This window comes from Podarcis erhardii, assembly GCF_964252035.2.
Source record: "Podarcis erhardii genome assembly, chromosome: 4".
Taxonomy (NCBI): Eukaryota; Metazoa; Chordata; class Lepidosauria; order Squamata; family Lacertidae; genus Podarcis; species Podarcis erhardii.
The window spans coordinates 105,166,632-105,189,571 of NC_138508.1; the positions used below are offsets into that span (position 1 = coordinate 105,166,632).

General features: G+C 42.1%; 2 protein-coding genes across 5 annotated transcripts in view; one reads left to right on the forward strand and one right to left on the reverse strand.

The window, feature by feature from the left end:
- The window catches only part of PCDH17 (protocadherin 17), a 472,217-nt gene that overhangs the window by 22,523 nt on the left and 426,754 nt on the right, over positions 1–22,940 (reverse strand). The gene's annotated exons all lie outside the window — the stretch shown is intronic.
- The window catches only part of LOC309339850 (uncharacterized protein), a 61,400-nt gene continuing 58,757 nt past the window's right edge, over positions 20,298–22,940 (forward strand). For all 4 annotated transcript variants that reach the window (XR_014155556.1, XR_014155557.1, XR_014155558.1 and 1 more), the window contains exon 1: positions 20,298–21,039. Coding sequence is in view for 1 of the 4 variants with exons in the window: in XM_081858368.1 (XP_081714494.1) it covers positions 20,891–21,039 (149 nt within the window). In the remaining 3 variants the exon portion in view is untranslated. The remainder of the gene's footprint in view (positions 21,040–22,940) is intronic.

Consider the following 22,940-nt stretch of genomic DNA (forward strand, 5'->3'; position numbering starts at 1 on the left):
TTTGGCTAAACTGGATTGATTGGGTTATAGCTTGAACTGTTAAAGTACTCTTGTAATCTTATTCCTAAATGTTAATATCATCCTTGACATGCTTGATTACAAATTTTTTTCACTGTGTTTTAATGACATGAGATTTAACATCTTGTTGATCTGCGTGTCACAGGCTCATTTGACAAGTTCATTGTCTATTCTCCCCCACTTCACTTCCCACCACTACACAAACTACAAGAATAACTTATATGTGTGGGGAAGGGAGAACCCTTCATTTCAAAGTTATTAAAAAGTACACAGTTCGAAAGAACTAGGTCTGGGTAAATGGTTTGGAAAAAATCCAAATCATATCACGCATGAAAAGTAAAGAACACAGAAATGATGCAAGAAAATTATTTTTCATGCTATTTTAGCTATACTGTGTGTCCAGATTTATCGGAAAGCCAAGCCCAAAGTTTCTTGGGTGATTGAGCATTTCCTCTAAGTTTGACTTCAGCTTGCCTTCATGCCAGTATGGGATGACATAAAGTGTCACATGTGATGGATATGGGTTTCTGAAAAACATAGAAAGAGCATTACGATGCTTTTGTGATTTTGATGCATTTGACCTAAAATTGTGACATACCAGCTCCATCCCTGAAACCCTCCGATTTCAGAAGGGTAAAGTGATTTTTTTTAAAGTAGAGTTTTTATTTGAGTTCCTACCTTTTTTCACCATTCTCTAAGATGAGGTTTGGAAGGCACAAACTGCATTAAATATTCTGACTATCTTGACTGTGAGTGGAGCCACAGACTGAAAAAAAAAAAGTTTAGGCAATAATGCTTATTGCAATGGTAAATAATTAATATTTAATGCAGACTATCACTCATAAAAACTATGAAGTATAATAATACATATTTTTATTGACCATAATTAGCAGTAGCCATAGTATCAATTTTGCTCAACCTTGCTCAGCCTTTGTCAGACTTTTTAGTGGTTTGAATTTGCTAGGAAATCATACAACTTTAAAATTAAAAGGAGTGTCTGAGATCAGCAGGGCAAAATATGAGTGGACCATGAGATACTCCGTGGCAAAGGATAGCTGTGGCAAGCAAATGATCCAATCAATATTAATCAGTGTTTGGGAAGTTCATTAAAACATGAACAAGATGAGTTCTTCTTAATCCAGATGAACTTTTTAGTTCAAAAAACATCATCCTTGCCACATGCAAAAACCAACGTTCTTTATGTTATGTGCTGAAATATAGGCTCCAAGAGTAAATCAGACTGTCAACTGATGAAGCTTTCCCTATAATTGCATTTCCATACTAGAAAAGGCTTATCTGGTTTGATGGTGTGCCAATCACACAGCTGTTAAAGGCACAAGGCATTATTCCCCTTTTCTTATTCCTGTACATTTTACTGCAAAACTGGTCTTGTTGGAAGAGTGCAGATCTCTTCAGCAGGGAATATAAGGAAATGCCTCCATCCTTTCCTTCTGATTGCCTAGCAACAGTGATTAAGTAGCTAAACATCCTTAGCAACAGCACCACCTCCATATCTACATAAGAAGCCTGAGGACATTGCCTGCACATTTTGCTTTATAACTTTTTCTTTATAGATATGCCTGACTTATTTTTAAAAAAATAAATTTAAGAGTCCAGACCTTATATAAGGTGTGTGGGATGAACATGAAGATGGACTAAAAAATGTTCAAAGATCTACCGCAAAAGGAACCTAATTCACTTTTATTTCACCTAGCAATTACGGGAACTATTTTCATGTGTAGTTCAGAAGTTTACAGCGTTCGTTCATCAACTAAACTAGTTCATTCAAATTAACCAAGAATAAACCAACCTTGTGTGCTACTTTCAGCACTGAGTCTTCTTGCAGTTTTTTAAAAATCTTTTTTGTTTTTATGACCAGTTACACCTGTTTATGATGAGATTGATTACCAAAACAATTTAACAAGTCTTCTAGGAAACCCAGGTGGATTTTATGTCTGAATATATAGGAATGTGGCTATATCTGCAGTTGATAAAAGAATATAAAACCTCACATAACAACTAATGAAAACCTGAACAAAGGAGACCATTGATCTAATCTAATCTCACAAGTTATTATCAACATAGCATCGGTAGCTAGCTGCTTGTAATAAATTAAATTAATCACAACAGAGCAGGAATTTCATAATTAACAAATACAGAAACTATTGTGGTTTAAACAAAATATATACAGTCTTGAGCCCAAATGCCTCCCATCAACCAATATTCTGAAATTGTGGTTTAAACACCATTGATAATTGGCTCCAGATATATCTCCTATAAACAAATGAATCCATAGGAAGATCTGTACAAAACTATGAATTTTCCAGTCTTGTCTCCGAAAAATATTCCAGCTGGCTTATTATTTGGCAATTAATATATGGACAAGCTGTATCATTATTAAATTCTATGCAATTTCCAATATTTCAATACTTTAGATCAAGACACATCAATGAACAGCTGAGCATCAGGTACATATACTTTGAGAGTTTCTAGATGAAGTCAAATTACCAAACCAAATCTAATATTATTAATTCTAATATTATTAGAGATTAAACCATCTATAGCCAACATTTAAAAGAAAATAGAGAAAATGCTTGACAATTAGCAATCTCTACACAGAATAAGAATGGGCTTGGCTGTTAAAAACAATACTGTTTCTACAGATAAGCAATGATTTAAGGGAAGTTTCTTAAATCTATATACCAGTGGCACCTTACTCATTGCAGACTAAGCAAAATTCCTATAGTCTATATATATATATATATATATATATATATATATATATATATATATATATTCCAAAGCAGTTGGAGATGTAGAAAAAATAAAGCAGATTGTATAAATATGTTATGGTCCTTTTAAAAGTACTTTTAAAAATAATAATATTAATGAGGTGTTGGATACCATACACCTATCAAATCTACTTGTATGACTGTAAGAAACATTCAGCTTCTTACAAGTCTCTGAACAGGTGCAAGGTCATGAACTGGCCAATATTGGAAAAATAAATAACCCTTCTCCCATAACTGAACGGATAGGACAAAATAGCATTGTCAGCTGAACAGACATACCAAACAGGAGCTATAAGCAACTCTCAAAAAATTAATTCATGGAAAGATGGGCTTTGGTTGTAAATTTCTGGGATGTAAAAATTGATGGCAATGTCCCTCCTTGTCATTCATTTTTACTGCTATAAACATATAATATGCTTTCCTAACCAGGAGAAGTGTTTATCCAGTGTAGATATGATGAATGAGATTAATCTTTGTTTCCTTTTCATCTTCTCTGTTTTAAGAATTACAAAAATAAAAAATAGAATGCCTTCAGACTTATCTACCACAAAACATGGCATCTGCAGCTAATTAATAACTGTGCTGTTGTGTCATCATTCCAGCTGAATTTAAGGAGTGCCAAAATATCACAAGGAAAAGTAAGAGACCTTGTTCTGATCAAATTCTGGCTGAAGGTTGCAAAAGCTCTAGCCAGTGGTCAGTAAACGTTTTCAGCAGCAGGCCAGTCCACTGTCCCTCAGACCTTGTGGGGGGCTGGACTATTTTTTTTGGGGGGGGCGAATTCCTATGTCCCACAAATAACCCAGAGATGCATTTTAAATAAAAGGACACATTCTACTCATGTAAAAACCACGGATTCATGGACTGTCCACGCGCCGGATTTAGTAGGTGATCTGGCCCCTGTGCTTTAGTTTGCCTAACCATGTTCTAGACGACTCTCCCTGGAAATGGGATTCTTGTAAGAAGAATAAAAAATACTTCATGTGCATATTAAATATGATAAGGTAGTTGAAGCAAGATTGAAGAAACTCCTATCATGAAACAATATTCTTATTTCACCAGCTCATTCATTCCCTCTTCACTTGAAAACAATTAAAATTTTGAACGTGACATCTTAGAACGCTCTCTGATGAATTCCTTAAATGGCAATTTGGCAAGTGAGGGGGACAATCTCCAGGGTTACCCTGGAGGCTTTGTCCTAATCAGAACTGTGCCTAAGCCACGCTTTTCTCACTCAAGGCCTTGGTTGTTTTTGTGTCTTCCAGCCATATCAGCCACTTTAACACAATTGTTCACGCTGCAGGATCAATGGAACTATGAAAAAGAAAGCAAAAATGTTTTCCTGCTTGATAGACCATTGGTGAGTTTCTGATTTAGCAGGACTTGCTTGGGTGAAAACAATCTAGCCCAAGTTAAGCACTTCAAAGATGCATTGATTTCAACAGGGGAAAGTAAGCATGCACTTAACTGGGGATGGATCATGCCCTTTCTTTGTATATGTTTTACATGGTTTTGATAGGATTTGAAACAGTTTGGCAGCAACTGTACATATAAATTGGCATTTAATGATCGGTCAGATTTCCGAACTTGGAAAACTAGGGTTGAATCTAAAGTGTTACTTTATATTTCACAAGGGCATTCAACTAAAATAGTAGGTTTTTAGGCTTTTCATTTCTGAATAGGAGGTACCAAATTATTTTGCAACTCTGTTGAAGTTCAAAAGTATGTGGTCATGCAGGCACACACACACACACACACAAAATGCATGTCCAAGCAGTGTCAATCCACTTCTTGACCAAATTTAGAATATTGTGCTATGATATGGAGAATCATAATGTTGATACATAATGTTGATAAAACAATCAGATAAATTTTTCAATGTAATTTCACTGCTCAGCATATACCCTGTATTCACATATCATACGAAAAGTGTTATAAAAAATGGTCTTTAAAAAGTACAGGCACAGCCCTGCTTTTTTAAAAATAATAAGAATCCCTCTAGCACAAAACACCTTAACTGGACTTCTGTCATAACCACATCATTATTTTATTCTCAGCTGCTGTTTCTTATCTTGTCTTACAGCTTGTCTTACAAGTTGTCATTTTAGATTTTTCATCTGTAATTGCTTTGTTTATATGAAGTTGTCTTCTCATAATGGATGTGTAGCCTGTCAAATCTGCTTAACCTGGCCCTCAAAAATGATACTACTTGATATCTCTAGTCATATGTTGGTTTCTTCAAAACTTGAGCTTGTTTAACGTGTGAAATTTTAATAGACAGCAGTGTCTAAGGAGATCCTCATGTTTCTAAATGTGCTGTCTACTGCAACAATGCAATTACTAATTATGATGCAAAATAGAAGCCTGCAAGGGTGAAGGTCCATTTTCTTTTTAAAAATATTTACGTCAGCTTTGACCTCTGTCCAGGGAATTGTAGAATAATCTCACCAACATCTCAATTCAAAGGAATAGGTTATTCATGGGAACTGTTAAAAACAGCAACAAAAGCCCAGAAAACTGTTTGCACCTGGTGCCTAAAAACCATCAGATTTGGTGTCAGGTGAACATAGAGTGAGATGCAATCCTGCAAATGCGTAGCCTGCTGAAGGATCTTACGGCAGCAGAACTGGGGAGAGCTGCTGTTGGAAACGCTGGAAACAAGCTGACAGCGAATATAAACACTGGACATTCACATTTTCATACCATTAAGGAAAGGGATGGTGAATCTGCTGTTGGCCTCCACATCCCATCAATCCCAGGCAACCTGACCAATAGTCAAGGATGAGGGGATTTGGCCCTCAGCAATATCTGAGTTGTCCTCCCCGATTTAGGGCAATATACTGATGTAGGGCAATATCTCAGTAGTTAGGTACCTGGTTGCACTATCCCAGTTTTAATTTGTATTTGCAAATTTGTTTTTCTTAAATTTGCAAATATAACAAGGAAAGGGTTAAAGGGGGGAAGTTGAAAAAGAGAAAAATAAACTAAAATGCTAATATGCCACCCTGGTTGGAGTGTGTCTTCAGGGGTGCAGTCAAGCCCTTGGAGAGTTACAGCGCCTGCTGTGGCTGGAGAGAGACTAAGATAAGATACACATTTTGTTGCAGCTGGGGCAGAGGAAGGCATCTGGTTGTATGCAGGTGTTTGCCATTCCTCCTCTGGTCACTGCTGTGGGTGCATGACCTGACTGTCTCTCTCCAGGCACGGCAGGCGTCTGCAAGGGATTTCTACACAGCAGGGTTGATGTTGCCAGCCTTCATGTCTTGTTTGCAGACATCTTTGTAACACAGAGTTGGTCTGGCAATGGGCCTGGTGCCTGAAGCCAGCTCCCCACATCTCAACGCCTTCCACATGTGTTGCATCAGGAAGATTGGGGGCATCACATGACAGGGCAAACAAAGGTGTGCTGCAGTGGCGTAGCGTGGGGGTGCAGGGGGGGCTGGCCGCACCGGCTGCAACATCTGGGGGTTAGGGTTAGGGGGCGCAAATCCACGGGTTAGGGGGCGCAAATCCGCGGGTTAGGGGGCACAAATTACTTGCCTTGCCCCGGGTGCTGACAACCCACGCTATGCCACTGGTGTGCTGTCCCAAGCCCAATTCCCAGCATGTTTGTGCTCCTGTCCCAGTGACGTCTACACTGGCTTGGTCATGTCAACAGAATGGAAGATGTCGGGATCCCCAAAGATGTGCTCTACAGGGAGCTAACTTCTGCTAATAATACCAACGATAACAGTAGATCTCCACCAGTTCATACTGCAGGCACACTGACCATCAGTAAATGAATCTGCCTGAGAAGTTGAAGACCCACCAAGTAGCTCGTTTGGGGACACATAGCACACACAACTCTGTCCTCCAACATCCAAAATCCTAGTTTAAAAGTCTTCCAAGCAGCTTCAGCAGGCTGCATCCACAGCAGACATACTGTCCTGACCTCCTCAGCCATAATACCTGGTTCTGAAAAATGACTCCTTTGTTCTTTTCTCAGAGGTGGTAGAGATGCTGCCAGTGCTGCTGCAACTATTGCTAAAGCAAAAAATGTCTTTAAGCAAAATGTAAGAGAGGGGCCTGGAAAGGGAAGGGAAGGTGAGCAGCGGAGAAGGAAGAGGAAGGCAATGGTGCTGCTGCAACTAAGAGGAAGAGCAGGGGGTCCATCCACAGGGGGGGGGGGCAGCACTGGCTGGAGTGTGCTGAGGATGTCTGAAGTGTGATGCCAGTCCAGCATGCCATGTGCAACAACACCTGGAACTACACCTGAAAACAGGCTAACCCAATGGTAGAATTTGTTGCCTATGGGGGGGCACGTGTTCATCTGTTGAATATAGTGGTATTAGGCTAAATAGCCTGTGACCCTGCAAGACAAATGCAGCTTGGCTGCCTGCCTAATTCTTCACATGCATTCGCACCTACCACTTATTCAGTTATAAGCAAGCAGCAACTGCATGTGCACACAAAAACTCAAGCCAGACTACTGTGCGCTATGGAGGATTGTGTTCTGCTTGGTGAGTCACAAGGACATTTGCAATTCATTCCCTCTGTACCTTCTTTTCCTGCTTCCTGTTCCTGTGATTAGTGCTATACATGCACGGGGGGGGGGGGGGGTCAGCTAGCAAATAAAGTGACAGGAAGATGTCACGAGGAATTCACCTGGGAACGTTGCAGGTGATAAATGAATTTAAATTGTAAGGGTGGGATTAAGTCTATCTGATCAAATGGGAGTCTATTACAATTCTGGCTTAAATATATCAGCCATAGGCCACATATAATCTGCATAAAACTATAGTGGGTGGAAGATCAGGGCAAAGAGTGGAAAATAGGGAAGGTGCCAATGCCTCATAAATCTGCTATATAAACAGAGACTTAATGTGTTTCACAAGGCTTTAATCAGACATTTACTCAACTCTAATGGGATGCTGTTTTAATACTCTCAACATACATATTCCCAATATATGGACAGAGGCCATCTCCATTAAAAAGCTTTCATTAATGCTGCATTTATTTTTAGCCAACATTGCTATTTTAAAAATAGATTTGATGGAATGCTGGCATCTGTTATAGAATTATAATGTTTAGGGCCGTATGAACATGGCAAGGGCCAGGGTTCAGTTTTTAAGACGATGGCATCCCAGAACATAATGGCAGTAATGGAATTTTCAATACTTAAGCATGCATTATAAATCAGTCTTCTATATTAGTGCCATCAAAAAAGCAGGAGCATTATTTATTCCAGAGACTGTAAATAATCCATTTGAGCTGTGGGATGCTGAAATATCATCATCACAATGGGCAGCATCTCAGGAATCAGGGAGGAAACCGCTTGGCTCCATTCTAAAGAGAACCTGGAATGGTCTGATTCTGCCTCACCAAAACTCCAGACAGCAGAATCTGGATTGCAGTGAAAGGTCAGTGGTATCATGTGAGAAAAGGTTAGCTATGTAGGCTCGCTTTGCCCAGCAGAATGCAGCAGATACCTCATCCAGCCTCCCTCTGCACCCAGAGCCTAACCTCCGACTTGGCCAGGGCAGTAGATCTTGCTTCCATCCCTACTTCTTTTCTGTTGAAAAATGCATAGTGTAAAATGTGATAAAAATCTTGGATGGAGCAGGAAATGTGTATTTGATGTTTGGGGATTAAATGTGCTACCTAGAATGACACAACAGTTGTGAATTATTTACAAATGTGGAAGCGGTATGCTTCTGAAGGGCAAAGTCTGAGCTGGCAACCTCTGTGTACCTGAGAAATAAACCCCTTTGGCTCTTGCCTGGCATTTGGGTTAGAGTTAAGCAGGAGTCAGTCCTCCCGTCATGAATACCTTTATTGATTCTGGCCTTTGAGTAAAAGAAAACTCAAGCAAGGTCAGAAAGTTTGTAGCATGGCAGCCACAGAGCAGGCGATTAAAGCCCTGTCTCTCACCTTAAGTGTTCCAATTCAGCCTTGTGAGGTTTAACACCTCACCTCAAGTCTCCAGTGGCTTTGAGTCGACTTCACAAACACACCTCCAAGTTTAACAAAGAAGGCAAAAAGAGGACAAATAAAGGGAAAAAAATGTTTCTATGTGCTAGAATGAGCTGCTCCGCAGAGATTTAAAAACAAAGCAGAGCTGCAAGAATACATTGCAAAAGCACATTCAGTTGTTGTTGTTTTTCCACAGCAAGCAACTAGAGCCGAGTCCTACCTTTGGAGCACACGCCAGTGTCCAGATAAAACACTATCATCCTTTACCGTAATGAACTCTGCACTGACAAGTCTGTTATGACAAATTTTGTTTTTCTGGCAGTAACTTCGAAACTCGGTGAGATTTGGAGTCCCATTTAAAGACATCTCTGGTCTTGTCTCCTCACCTGTGTGACAAGTTCTCTCAAGTCTCATCTGGGTCACTAAATGGAGATCCCATGATAGGGAAAACTGACACCCCATTCATCTTGCTTTGCATGAGTGCTCTTTCTGTCAGGAGAACCACATAACAATGTTAGTTTTATATACTCTCAAGAAATACAGCCCCAAATCAGCTGCCTCCAGTCAAGTAAAAGAACCAGCACAAAGGAAAGCAGAGGAAAGAAACTGTAAATTTAGATTGTGATTCGAGGACCCGATCCGCGGTTGGGGAATAAAGACACGTGGACACAGAATGTAAGGTTAATGGGTAAGGTAAAGGCCACAACTTTATTGATTACAGCATGTGAGAAGGTATTGGCTTAGGCATTGGACCACGGCACATTAGACTCCACCCACTCGTAGAGGGATGAGTCTGAGGAGGGGTTAACCACCAGTAGGGGAAGCCTGTTGATGCTAATCCAACTATAGGCTCTCTTCCTGATGTCACCAAGGGTCATGCCATGGCCCCCCGCCACACGGGCATCGGACAGGATCCACGACCGCCGGATTCCTTTAGCGGAATACCCAAAATTGCCGGGGAAGGCGATGGCCACACCTTGCCCCCGAAACACCAACAACACATTCCAATGCCTAACCGCCAAATACCACGAAAGTTGTGACGGTTGCTACGAGGTAGGCAAAAAAAACCAAGAGGCCGGGCCAATTTAGCCAATTGGAAAAAACTCCTACCAGGCGCCCTGGTTAAACAGGGCGACCAACCAGAGGTCCATAGCAAAGTCTCAGGAACAGCTAATCTATTTTTTTTAATAATAATATTTATTAAAGTTTCAACAATTACACGAAGAAAAAATGAACAAACCACGTTAAACAAAAACCAAACAACACACCACAATATAAAAAGAAAAAAAGACAGAAAAATAAAACCCATTAAACAAAAACAAAATTGAAAAAAAGAAAACACATCATATCTCCTTTCTATTCTTTCATTAGCTTGTTTCCTTGACCTCCTCACACCTCCCTTTTTTTGTATTCTAGATCAATTATCCATTTCAGCAAATTCTTTCCCTCTTTCATAATTTTAATCCTGTAGTTTATCTTAATATAATATAACTTTACTTTTCCTCCTTTCACCAATTAACAATCAGTTATTCCCGACTCCTTTATATCAATCCTATTAAAATCATATAAGATCGTTCCAACATCCTTCTAACCATTATTAGTTTTACAATGTTTCTGCTAAAAATTTGCGTTACTTTATTTAACCTTATCTTGCCATAAAACACCTTGCGACTTAAAACTTAGTGCTTATTTATAATAATTCCTTATATCATTTCTACTAAAGCCAAATTTTATTCCAACATTTTCCCCAATATTCATTAATTTTACACTAATTCCCCAAATTAAATTTTTTTCTTTATAGATTTTCCAATTTTCATCCAACGTCCCTTTTTCCTGGTCTCGGGTTATGTCAGTCCTTACTGTCCCTTCCATCTTAGTCCATCAACCTGGTAGTCTTATGTCCGAGGCTCTTAAATCTCTTCTATACCCCTTCTGCAGATCTTCTTCTTCTTGTTTATACTCATTGAGGAGTAGGTCTCTGGGGGATTTCAACCCATAATTATGTCCATCTCCCCTCATCATACCAACCCATTCCCCACAGTCCCACTCCCCACAATCATCAATGTCATCCAAAAAATATTTAACAGCATATTTCAAAGTCCCTCCAAGTTCAAGAGCCTCCTCAGCTCCAGACTTCTTCTGGCCCATTCCAAATTCAATCTTCCAAAACAACGGCTTATGGTCTTGCAGGGCCTCGGGTCTCTCCATTTGTATTGCTTGAGGTACAATCACTACCTCCTCCATTGTCATCTGCCCTTGCATTTGCACAGTCAGACCAATTTCCTGAGTTGGTCCCTGTATAATTTCTGAATCAATATTCCCTGTTTGTTCACATTCCCTGACTACAACAGTCATCAAATCCAACTTCTCATTCATCAAGTGCATCTTCTTATGCAGCTGCTCCAGCAAAGCGCTCGTCTTGCAAAAAGCAAGCACCAGAGCTTCCTTCACACACATTTTTATTCAAGGTCACAGTCTGTTTCCACGATCTTAATCTTGCAGCTGTGAAATCCTCAAGTAAATTGCAGCAACAATTTGGCAAGCTCCCTCTAGAGGAGACAATTTCTATTTGTAACCGTCCAACAAAAGAAAGTTACTTTCGATTTTCAAATATTTTGTTTCTTTAGAATGCAAAAGGCAACGTTGAAATCAATTTGTTTCTCTTTTTTGGCTATCTGTCAAAATGTTCCATTCACAGTCAATGGACGTCTCAGAGAATTTCTGTCTCTGACCCCCGTTCCCAGGTTTGAGACGGTGGAAACTTATTCTTCTTTACTCCCTCTCCTGCAGGCTTAAACGGTCAAGTTGGGGATTTTGGTGGTTATAAATGAAAGAAATTTCGACCTTTGCAAAACAATTTTCCAGGCTATTAGCTTAAAAGATTTTTGCTTCAGTCTATTTACAAAAAGCGGAAGGCGGACTTCCTGTTTTGAGCCTTCCCGCTTCGATGCCAAATTAGGGTATTTCTTGATCCAATTTTCTGTTTCTACTCACGGGTACTTGTTTAGAGTCCAATTGTCAACAGGAAAAAGTCAGCGCTCTCCGGCAATGACTATGCGGCTTCCCTCCGTGAAAGTAGCAGTCGGTTCGCAGCACCGCGCCGCTCACCCTACTTCGCTCCGGAGCCCCAAAATGGGGTTACCCGCAAGTAGGGGAGGCGCTCGTGGTGCTCTGCCGAACCCCACGTTCCCAGGCTTCCTCCACCTGGGATTTCTAGCGGGTCCCCGCCTTCGCCGCGGCGGGAAAACCCAGTTTCCACGGAGCCCGTTCCTCCAGTCGCCGATGGCGCTAACCCGGAAGTCAGGAACAGCTAATCTAAAGGGAGTGGAGGGTGGGTGACTCAGAGAAAATGTGTGTGCAATGGTGGGGATGGCTGGCGGGGCTGCGTTTGAACAGCAAGCCACGCCCCCGCCAAGCTTCCCTATTGGGTGCCCAACCGGGGAGGGGCGTGACGCCAGCCCTGGAGTTGAAGCAGGGGGCGGAGCGCCCCCTGCATGACGCAGGAATCGTCTCCTGATCACAACCCCTTCCCTTCCTGGGAGGAGGAAAGGCTTTACAACAGGCAAACAGAAGTACATTATGTGTGTAATGTTATAAAAGAAAAAACACCTTCCCTCTTTAGCGATCAGAAATTAGGCACATCAAGCACGTTGTTTGCTACAAGCAGGATGTCCATCACTTATACATAACCTACTTGTCAGTGGATGAAATGGCTTCTCAATCTGCCATATTAAGCAACACAACAGACTGTGGTCCTTAGTGCAATGCACTTCACAGAATGAACCCTGGGTGTCACTACACGGGATCCTGCTGCATTCCTAAAGTGGTGCTGAAAGTGTGCTAACTCCACGTAGCAGATTTTTAAATAGCAACCTTCAGAAACCAGACTGAGAGCATTGCAAATCTCCAAGGACATTGTCCCTCACCTTAAAATTACCATTCTTCCATGAAAAGGTTTAAATGGAGACACCAGAATAAAAATACCTAGTTGGAATTCATTAACAAACTTGATCCTGTGGAACTCACTTAACAAGCGTTGGGAGTTGCTTTGTCACTGCAGTAAGGAGTTGTCCCACTTTACATGTTAATACTACCTTTACTGCTCCATTAATTTGTCAGCAGTGGCCCCTTTTGGAAAGCAGATCAGGCCTACCCTGGCAGGATCTTGAATTCATTTTTGTGGTGCTCACAGCATCAACAAATTTACGACCAGCCCATGTGTTTTATTGACTTTTGGTTTCTATGTAAAATACAAAATAAAATAAAAAATTACAGTGGTGCCCCGCAAGACGAACGCCTCGCAAGACGGAAAACCCGCTAGACGAAAGGGTTTTCCGTTTTGGAGGCGCTTCGCTAAACAAATTTCTCTATGGGGTTGCTTCGCAAGACGAAAAAATCTTGCGAGTTCCCGCGGGGTTTTTTCGCTTCCCCCCCCTTTCCTAAGCCGCTAAGCCGCTTATCAGCTGTTCCGCTGATAAGCCGCCTCTCAGCTGATCGCTAAAAGCCACTAGACCGCTAATAGCGCTAATCCGCTAATCCGTCAATGGGCTTGCTTCGCAAGACGAAAAAACCGCTAGACGAAGAGAATCGCAGAACGGATTAATTTCGTCTTGCGAGGCACCACTGTACCTCTTTTCTGCAGCTAGGTTTTACCATCTTGTCAGTTAGCCTCTGTAGCTGCTCCTTAAAAGCAGGGAAGGATTAGCAGGTGGAGCTTTTACAGCCTTTGTCACCCAATATAATGCAGTCAGATCAGTCAGTAACTGATCATGGATGCCATGCACATTAGTAATTTTGGATGGTCTGCCTCTGCTGACAGAGTTGGAGCAGGCAAACTAGTAGGCAGGAAGGGAAGGCGGATGAGCCAGATGAGGCGGATGAGCCTATCTCTCTTTTTCAGTGGAAGAACTGAACCCCTGCCTGGACTTGGTCATAGGCTACATAACGGCCAACAAACTGAAGCTCAGTCAAGGCCGGATAGAGACATTAGGTGCACAAGCTCGTTCCACCTGGGATCTTCCACCTGAATGGACAGGACTGCAGGCTGCTGTAGCTCTTTCACTGAATGCACAAGTGTCTTACATGGCATACAGAGACTAGCACACCATCTTAAACCACAGACAGCCTATCCATAGTAACTCATGTGTTGCTAATCTCCAGGATAAATTACAGCAAGGCAGTGTTCATGGAGCTACCTTTGGAGACTGTACGGAAAATGTTGTAAGTTTAGAATACAGCTACTGGAACTGGGTTTTGGGATCACATTTGCCACAGCTGGAACAGATGCATTGCTTCACTGTCTTTTTCTGGCACTGTTCAGTGTGTTCCTGCTTATCTTCAAAGTCCTGCATGTCATGGGCTATAGGTAGCTAAAAGACTGACTGCCTCCGTATCAGCCAAACTATATAGTGATATCTTTGTCAAAGATCTCCATCCATGTTCAACTGACACCTGAACTAAGTGGAAGTGGCCATGGGAAAGAGAGTCTTCCCAACATTGATACCATAGCTATGAAATGCTCTTTCTGGTAAGTGTTCCCGAGGTTCTTAATTAATTTTATTCTTTCCAGAATTGGTTCCATGATGCATTTATTTGCTGTTGTATTTTTTATTACATACTTTTAGTGTAGTTTTTATTTATTGCTGAAGGATGCTGAAGTCTCTGCCTGAGCTGATGAAGGTGGCTTCAGTCCAAGGCAACAAGCATTGTTGGCCAAGAAAAAAAGGAAGATAGACTGTGATCCTCTTTATTTTCTTGGATCTCTCAGGGCCATCTGATATCAAACCATGATATCCTTCCTGAAGGATTCTCCAAGTTGTGTGTTGAATGCATAGGGATAGGAGAGAAATTCTGTTCAGTTTTCATTATCATATGAAACGTTCTAACTCACAGTTTGCCAAACAATATGGAGACTTCATCAGACAAGGCCTTCTTCCACCTTTCTTGCCCCACCCTCCAGCCCTGGACTCCATTCTATCACCTATGATGTTCAAAGTCTACATGAAACATCTGAGTGAGCACACCTGAAGTGCCACCAGTATGCAGATGACAGCCAGCACTCTCTCTCTATTTTTCATCTTAATCCAAGTGAGACAGTGTGGATGTTAAATTAGTGCCTAGCCATGGTGCTGCACTGAATGAGGGTCAATAAACATGGGCTTCACCCAGACAAGATGGGGGTACTGCTGGTGCTCCATTGCCTGCCCAGGTGAGTCTTGTTCACCCTACTCTGGAAGGGGTTGCAATCCCCTAAAGGATGTCATGTGCAGTTTGGTAGCACTCATTAATTGTCACTAGTGCCACAAACAGCCACTTTTTAGCTTTGGCTGAAATATCAGCTGCAGCCATACCTGAAGAGAGATAACCTGGCTTCAGTTACCCATATTTCCTGTTTGGATTATTTAAATGTGCTGTACATGGGACTGCCTTAAAAAAATTATGCTGAATTATGCTGAAAACTTCAGTTAGTCCAAAACAGGGCTGCATGATGGTTAATTGCATTGTAATGGTAATTGGCTAAAACAATAAACACCTGACTGACTGCCAACTGGAACTGGACAGTTTGAACATATTTTGTCAGTTCTTCATCATCTGCAGCAGCATTCAATCTGTTTCTGGCCCCAGTTCCAAGTGCTGGTTTTGACCTTTAAAGCTCTTTGCAACTTGTAACCTGAAATATGGTTTTCTGTCATAAATACTTGCACAGTCTTCGACAACATCTTCAGGGGTCTTTCTCTGGCTAGCCCATCTAGTGAAGTTAGGTGGGTGACAGTTAGGGAGCAGGCCATTTTGGTGGTGGCACTCCAGCTGGAGAATGCTCTTTCCAGAGGTGTGTGGCCTTGTGGGATCACCCAAACTTCCTCATCAGAAGACCCCCAGCAATCGAGGTGGAACATAAGGTAATATATTCACTTTATTTACAGTAAACACAAGAGAAGGAAAAGAGATGACTGAGGAACACTGGGGTTCCCATTTCACTTTTTTTCTTCATCACATATAGCTATGCACAGTTTTTGAAAGGTTGCTCATGGTACTTTTTAAAAGGTATCACTTCACTTATTATATATGTACATCTTCAGTTATCTAGAAACTCATTTTTTCCCTTTCAGTTTTGCTATTCCAGGATAATTACTTGCAATAAACAACCCATTATTTGGCTAAAGTTCCTGGAATTTATTTAGAATCCTGAGAATTTATATTAGAAATTAATGCTTATATTTTTACTTTAGCAAATGTCTTAAAGTGACTATTTCTTATTGTTTTTTAACTAGGAATGGCTGAAAATATGCTTAGCTAATGTTGTAACATTGCATGGCTGTTTATTAAAAAAAACATGCAGCAACTGAGGTATTAAAAATACTCCAAGGTATTTAAACTGAGTAGATATTAAAATAGGAAGATACTGAAATTTTAATGCTTTGTGTTAACATTGGCAGTGGTCTCCCCTGCATGATACCTATAGCTAGGCAACCCCCCGCAGCTTTTAATAAACAACATGTTACTTCAAGTAATTCCTAAATGATATTCTAGTCAAATTAAAGATGGCATTTGTCATGTACACAAGTGGAGTGACTCATGCACATAATTGGGAGAAAAAACCCTGTCATGGTAAAGTCTTTTATTTGCCACTTCATCATAATATAGCACATAAGGAAACGAGGCTAAAACTGCCTAAACCCTGATGAAGTCTGAAAGTAATAAACAGGATATCAGCCAAGTCTAGTCAACTGTGAATGCTTATTAAAGATGAGTTTAAAAGGGATTGTAAAGTTACTGGCCTAAAAGAAGGCCAATAAAAAGAACATTAATTGAAAAAGATAGAATGACAAATTGCATTTTACACACACACACGCATGAAGCATACAGGCAGATTTTAAATTTTCCAAGTCTGAAATGCTTCATAAAAGGAACATGTCCTCCTACTGTGATTTATCCCTCTGTACCTTTTGTCTCACCTCACACACGTACTATTATGGATGTCCGTGGAGGAAAATTGTATAAAGCATAGTCTCCTTTCTGTGAAGGGATAAGTTACAAATTCACTCTGCCAATGTTAACCCCAAAGGAAACAAGCTGGCATTGCTTGGGCAACACATAATAGTCCCCCTCCCCATTTCACCTCCGCCCTTCTCTTGAAAGCAAAGGAATTGAATTTCGCAACACTGTTTTTCACAACAGAGACCTGTTTAGTTTAGAAGAAATATAGGTTAAAGTGTAATCTTTTGGTAATCTGGTGGATAAGCTCCACAAGAAGCAGGACTAGGGGCAGGTTGTAGTAAAGCAGGAAAATGTAAAATCCTTAGCATTTTTCACAGGAGTCCAGAACTGCTACGGATCTAAGTGAGGCGCTAGTGCACTGGAAGATGCAAGTTCAAAAGCCCCTTTGGCCATGAAACCTCCTTGGGGACTTTGGGCCATTTGCTGAGTCTCAGCCTGACCTTCCTCAGAGGGTTGCTGTGATAAATTTGAATCCTGGGCTTTATGGAGGAAGAGCAGGATACAAACTTCAGAATCAAAGCAAGCGCTTTCTGGTTCCAGTCCTCAAATATACACTGTATCTCACTATGAACTCAGTATGAACTTTGCTGCCATAATGCTTGATTTCCTTTCTGTTTCCCAGTTGTCATTCTAATGGCGATATCATAATGTTATGTAAACAAAAAAGACAGCATTGTTACAGAGAGTGCATTAAATATTAAGAGGAGTTTGTTGAAAGACAGATCTAAGGAGCAATTCACACATCAATTCAATAGTCTGTTTATAGATGGTATTTGCAAACAGTATTCAAGTGTTGTTCCCCCTATGCCTAAATGAATATAACACCAATTTTTGCTAAGTTTTTGACAAAATAGTTTATTGGCTGAGAACTGTGGGCCACACTGAGAATACACACACAAACACACACAATCTGTCACACGAAGTCGTATGCATACTACACATAACACTTCCTGTACACTGCCCACCCCCAATTAAAGCCTAATTAAGAGGGATGAGAGGGATGCGGTGGCGCTGTGGTCTAAACCACAGAGCCTAGGGCTTGCCAGTCAAAAGGTCAGCAGTTTGAATCCCCGCAACGGGGTGAGCTTCCGTTGCTCGGTCCCTGCTCCTGCCCACCTAGCAGTTTGAAAGCACATCAAAGTGTAAGTAGATAAATAGGTACCGCTCTGGCGGGAAGGTAAACAGCATTTCTGTGCGTGGTCTGGTTTGCCAGAAGCGGCTTAGTCATGCTGGCCACATGACCCAGAAGCTGTACACCAGCTCCCTCAGCCAATAAAGCGAGATGAGCGCTGCAACCCCAGAGTCGGCCACGACTGGACTTAACTGTCAGGGATTCCTTTACCTTTACCTAAGAGGGATGAAATTTCATTTCATGTGTGATCCCTGACTGGGTGAGATTGTCAATGTGGCTAATCCAAACAGAAGAGTCAGCAGCCGGATGGGGAGGCACTGAAGCAGCTGCAGCCAGATTTCTACCCAAGGCCGGCCCACCCTTCAGGGAAGCTGAGGCAACTGCCTCTGGCAGCAAGATCTACAAGGAAAGCATATCCCACACCCTCTTGTTCCTGATGAAAATCTTCACTCCCCCATTAGTGTGTGTGTGGGGGGGTGCATTTTGTTTGGCCTCAGAGGCCAAAAAGCATTGTTCCCACCCCACCAAAAACTTCCAGTTTCCTTTCAACCCAAAACTGATATTAAGATTGACATTATTGATCAAATTATCATTTGACATGTGATTTGGATGCACAAATGTGGTTCCCCCCCTGGCTGGCAATGTCCAGCCCACCAGGACCCTCCTGTCAATCCAATCACGCTCCCAATTATTCCCCTCTATTTTGCTGCTTCGTGTGCTTCTGGGGGCTGAGTAAGAAGGCACTGCTTCAATCAATGCCTTTCTTGAATTCCCAGAGGTTCACCTTTCATCAGCCATGCCCACTCCTGATCCCCAACCTGCCACACAGCAGCACCATCCTCCTGCAAATCTTCCCTTCTGCAGCTGCTGCTGCTGCTGCTGCTGCTGCTTCTTCTTCTTCTTCTTCTTCTTCTTCTTCTTCTTCTTCTTCTTCTTCGGTAATAAATGTTTATTAGTTTTCAATTACAGTTCAATAATATCCTCATTATAAGAATACCAATTTATAACACAATTCCAATCATTCTAATAGCGAATTATATAATTTGTTAAAGTGGCCCCCCACATGCTAGATTTGATGATTTTCTTTATTTCTGTGTTCTAAAATCTTCTAGATTCTAGCTGCTCCAGTGTCGCTGCAGACTGTTACAGCTTGCCACCAACTGCTTCAATGCACAGCCACTGGCTCCATACACCACCAGGACTCACCAGCTTCCTGCTGAGATGTTGTCAGTTGTTTTGCACTCTGCACACGCTCAGAAACACTGGGCCCATAACCTGTCAGTGTTTGAAAAGGAAAAGGTTCTGGCCTACTTTGCCTGGTCCTCAGACCCTAGTTAGCACAAAGAGTCCTTGAGAAAGAGTACTTTGCAGAATGCTGCTTTTATTCTTAAAAGTCTTCTTATTCAACCCAAACCGACAGCTTCATACATATCAAACACAACCAACTTTCTACCATCCAACCAACCAACACCACACCACACAAAATCAATGACCGCTCTATGTATACAGGCATATGCAGGTGAAAGGTTGCATGAGTCATGCAGGCTTTGCCGATTCATTGTAAGCCGCTGACTCATGGTGACTCAGTTCCCTTTGTATTAAAGAAACAGGGGCTAATTTTAAGCTGTGACAGATAGTTTCAATTACATTTCAGTCATAATAATAATCCCTTTTACAACTAAATTCTATTTGTGTTGACACATTAAATGATTTATAAAACTACAAGTGAGGAACTCAAACTATATCCTTGTTCTTTCTGTGTGTGGCAGTTATTCTGTCTGTGGTGTTTCTTCCTTGTAAGAGGTTATGTCTTTCTTTCCCCCAATTGTTGCTGTTATCCATCATGCCTTGGGCGGAGCTGATATCCCATAGTTGTTCCAGAAATTTCTCCATTGCTTCGTCCCATGCTCCATTGTTTTGCACCGAGAACTTTAACAACAGCTGCAAAAGTTGCTCTGTCCCAGTAAATAAACTGTTATCACCATTTTTCTTCTCAACCTGGGAAGAAGAGTGATCTGTTGAACTGCAGATGACTCAATAAGGAACCTTATTAGTTCCTTGGCAGCTCACAGACTCCTTTCATCTTTCCTTCCAGCTGAAGATATATGGCAAATTATCCTTCCAATTAAATTAAATTCCAAGCCCTCTTAGTGTTATTCAGTTCACTTCATATATAATAAAGGATGGGGAACAGCAAGTTCTAAGTTTCCATCATAAACCTTTTGCAATATAGAGCTTTATTCCCTTTTTTCTTTTTTTTTTACACACACAGTTCATTTGATATTATAATCCAATTTCTTCCATCCTCTCTTGTAGAAATATAATTTGAACTAACATTCAGAGGAGAGTTGCTGAATCATAAATGTAGAGAAGAAAACTTTAAATAAAGAAAGCGTAAGCTTTTGCACTGAACGAAGTCTTATCTCAAATTCAAACCTTGAGGTCCTTGCAGTTGGTTTGTTCTGAAGTTTGTGATCTCATCTCTTCTAGCACGGGCCTGTACTTTAGTCCAATTAAGCTCTAATTAACAGAACCTCTGCTTCTTAATGGCAGTGTTGGAGGGTTTACACCAGGTGAAGGGCTTTTGCACTCAGCGCCTCCCTGCCCCCCACATTCTATGCCAGAGCCAGGTGTTGAGATGAACTGCGAGTGAAGCCCGTTCCCCCCATCCCTGGGGAGAATTTGCAAGGATGATTCATCCTTGTTTTTCCTTCACCAGCGATCTCCCGCTGTCATGGGGACTGCCTCCATTAAGGCAGAGTGGAACTGGAAGCCCCTTCTGCAGCTTCTTGGTTCCTGCTTCTTGGTTCTTTGAGAATGATTGTCAGTGATTGTCAGATGGTTCCACCCTCAAGACTCCAGAGATTCTTAAGCCACAGGGCTGGCAGCTGGCCATAGCAGAGGGGGTAACCAACAGAACTTATGTGAGGTCAAGGCTCTCAGGGGCCTTTGTGATGAGGGCCTTCCACCTAGGGGTGAGTTGACATCCTTTCTTCAGATGCAGCTGGAGTTTAGGACGAGGCCAATCCTGAACCTCCCAGGTCTCAAGGCACCTGAGATTGAACCTACCCAGGTGGCAGCTGGGGGACGGTCGGTCCCGGAGGCAGCAACACTGGCGGCTCCCACCCTGGCATGGAGAACGATGAGGTAACGGAGGCTCCCCCCCCCCCCCAAGGTATCACCCCGTGGCCCCTGAGAACACCAGCTGCGGGGAAAAACCCGAGGACTCCTGATGCTAAGAGGAACACTTTCTCTGTTGCTACAAGTGCTAGCGCAACAGCAAGGGGAGGGCCCCCTGAGACCATTGAGCATGGCATCAACACCAAACAGGGAATTTACCGAGCCTGCCCCTCCTTCCTTTGCCCGTCCCCTGATGTCGCTTGGTTGTCCAGGTTGGCAGATTCAGAGATCATTCGAGTAGACTCAAGCTGGCACATGATGCTACAAAAACCTCCGGGGCCCAGAATTGTCGATAGCACGGGGGAAGAATCGATCAGGTTTCCTTGTTTAGCTCTTAATTTTAGAGGAAAATGTGATATATCACCTCCCTTGTTGTCCATTAATAGCATCTTATGCAGAATTCTGGGTCCAATATTAAGGGTGGGAGGAACTTTTTTCCCTTCCCCCTTCCTTTGCCAGCTGTTTTAGTTCTTTATAGTCCGTTATTTCATGATTATATTTAAGTTTTCCTTGTCTATTGTTAGATACTTGATTGTTGTTTTCCTGCTAGTTAGGTGGTTTTTCTTCCCTGAATGTATGTTATATGGTAGCTTTGTTTAGCCGTGGAATGTTTTGTGGTTTATTTTCTAATTTAATTAATTAGTTTAATATTATTGGTTGACAAATAATATAATAGTTTACATATAATCAGATAGGTAGCTGATGGTTAGCTGGTTTGTCCTACTCGACTAATTAGAGTATATCAAGTTGTTGATATTATAAGCAGAATAACTGGGCTGGGAAAGAATAACATCAATGCCATCAATGGAGGCAAGCATGAGGCTTGGGATTGCTACCGTGGAGGGGCGAGGGAGGTATGGTGGTGGGGGCAGATGTTATGGGCGAAGGGGATTGAGATATGGATATGCTCATACCCCTTCCAATCTGCGCCCCATCCCGAGAGACGAGGGTAGGGTGAGCAAGGATTACTCACCTCTGTCACTGGTATGGTCCAACACCATGTCTATAGGCAACAAAACCGCCACCCTGTGAGATTTCTTTACCTCGCAGGGGGTTGACCTGGCTTGTGTGACAGAGACCTGGGGGCACGAAGGGAAAACAGTTACCTTACGAGAGATGGCGCCCCTGGGTTTCTCCGTCCTCCACCAGTTGCAAGGGCTGGGGGGGAGGGGTGGCATTGTTAATCTGGGAAGATTGTTCTTTCAGGGCTCTTCCATCACCATCGATCCTTGGCATTGAATGTGTTGGCCTAGTGTGGGGTTCTGAGGAGAGCTTGGCTGGCTGTCTGGTGTACCGGCCACCTAGTGCACCAGCAGCCACCCTGTCAGGCCTACTGGAGGTAGTGGTCGGCTGGACCTTGGAGTTCCCTAACCTATTGGTATTGGGGGACTTCAACATCCATGATGATGCCACTCCCTCCGCATAGGCTCTGGACCTGATGTCTTCCATGGCGACACTAGGGCTCTCCCAGTTTGTTTCGGGCCCCACACACCAAGCAGGCCACATGCTGGATTTGATCTTTGGTGCAGGCATAGATGTGATCATGTCTCCTTCGATGAAGGTGCCATGGTCTGATCACTATGCTCTGAAAGCCAGGATTGACTTTCCACCCCCACCCTGCTTAGATTGCAAGCCAATTTGGGCTCGTTCATGGAGGCTGATGGACCCTGATAGATTCTGCCAAGGCTTGCGGGACCTTGCTCCCCCTGGCGACTCATTGACTGAGTTCCTTTTAGGAACTATATCTAAGCAGGTCTAGGCTCTTCAGAGGTAGGAGACAAAATTAAGTATTACTTAGCAATTACAGGCTTCATGTAGATTTATTACAACACACTGGTCCTGATGCTGCAGTACTAACTGCACTATTA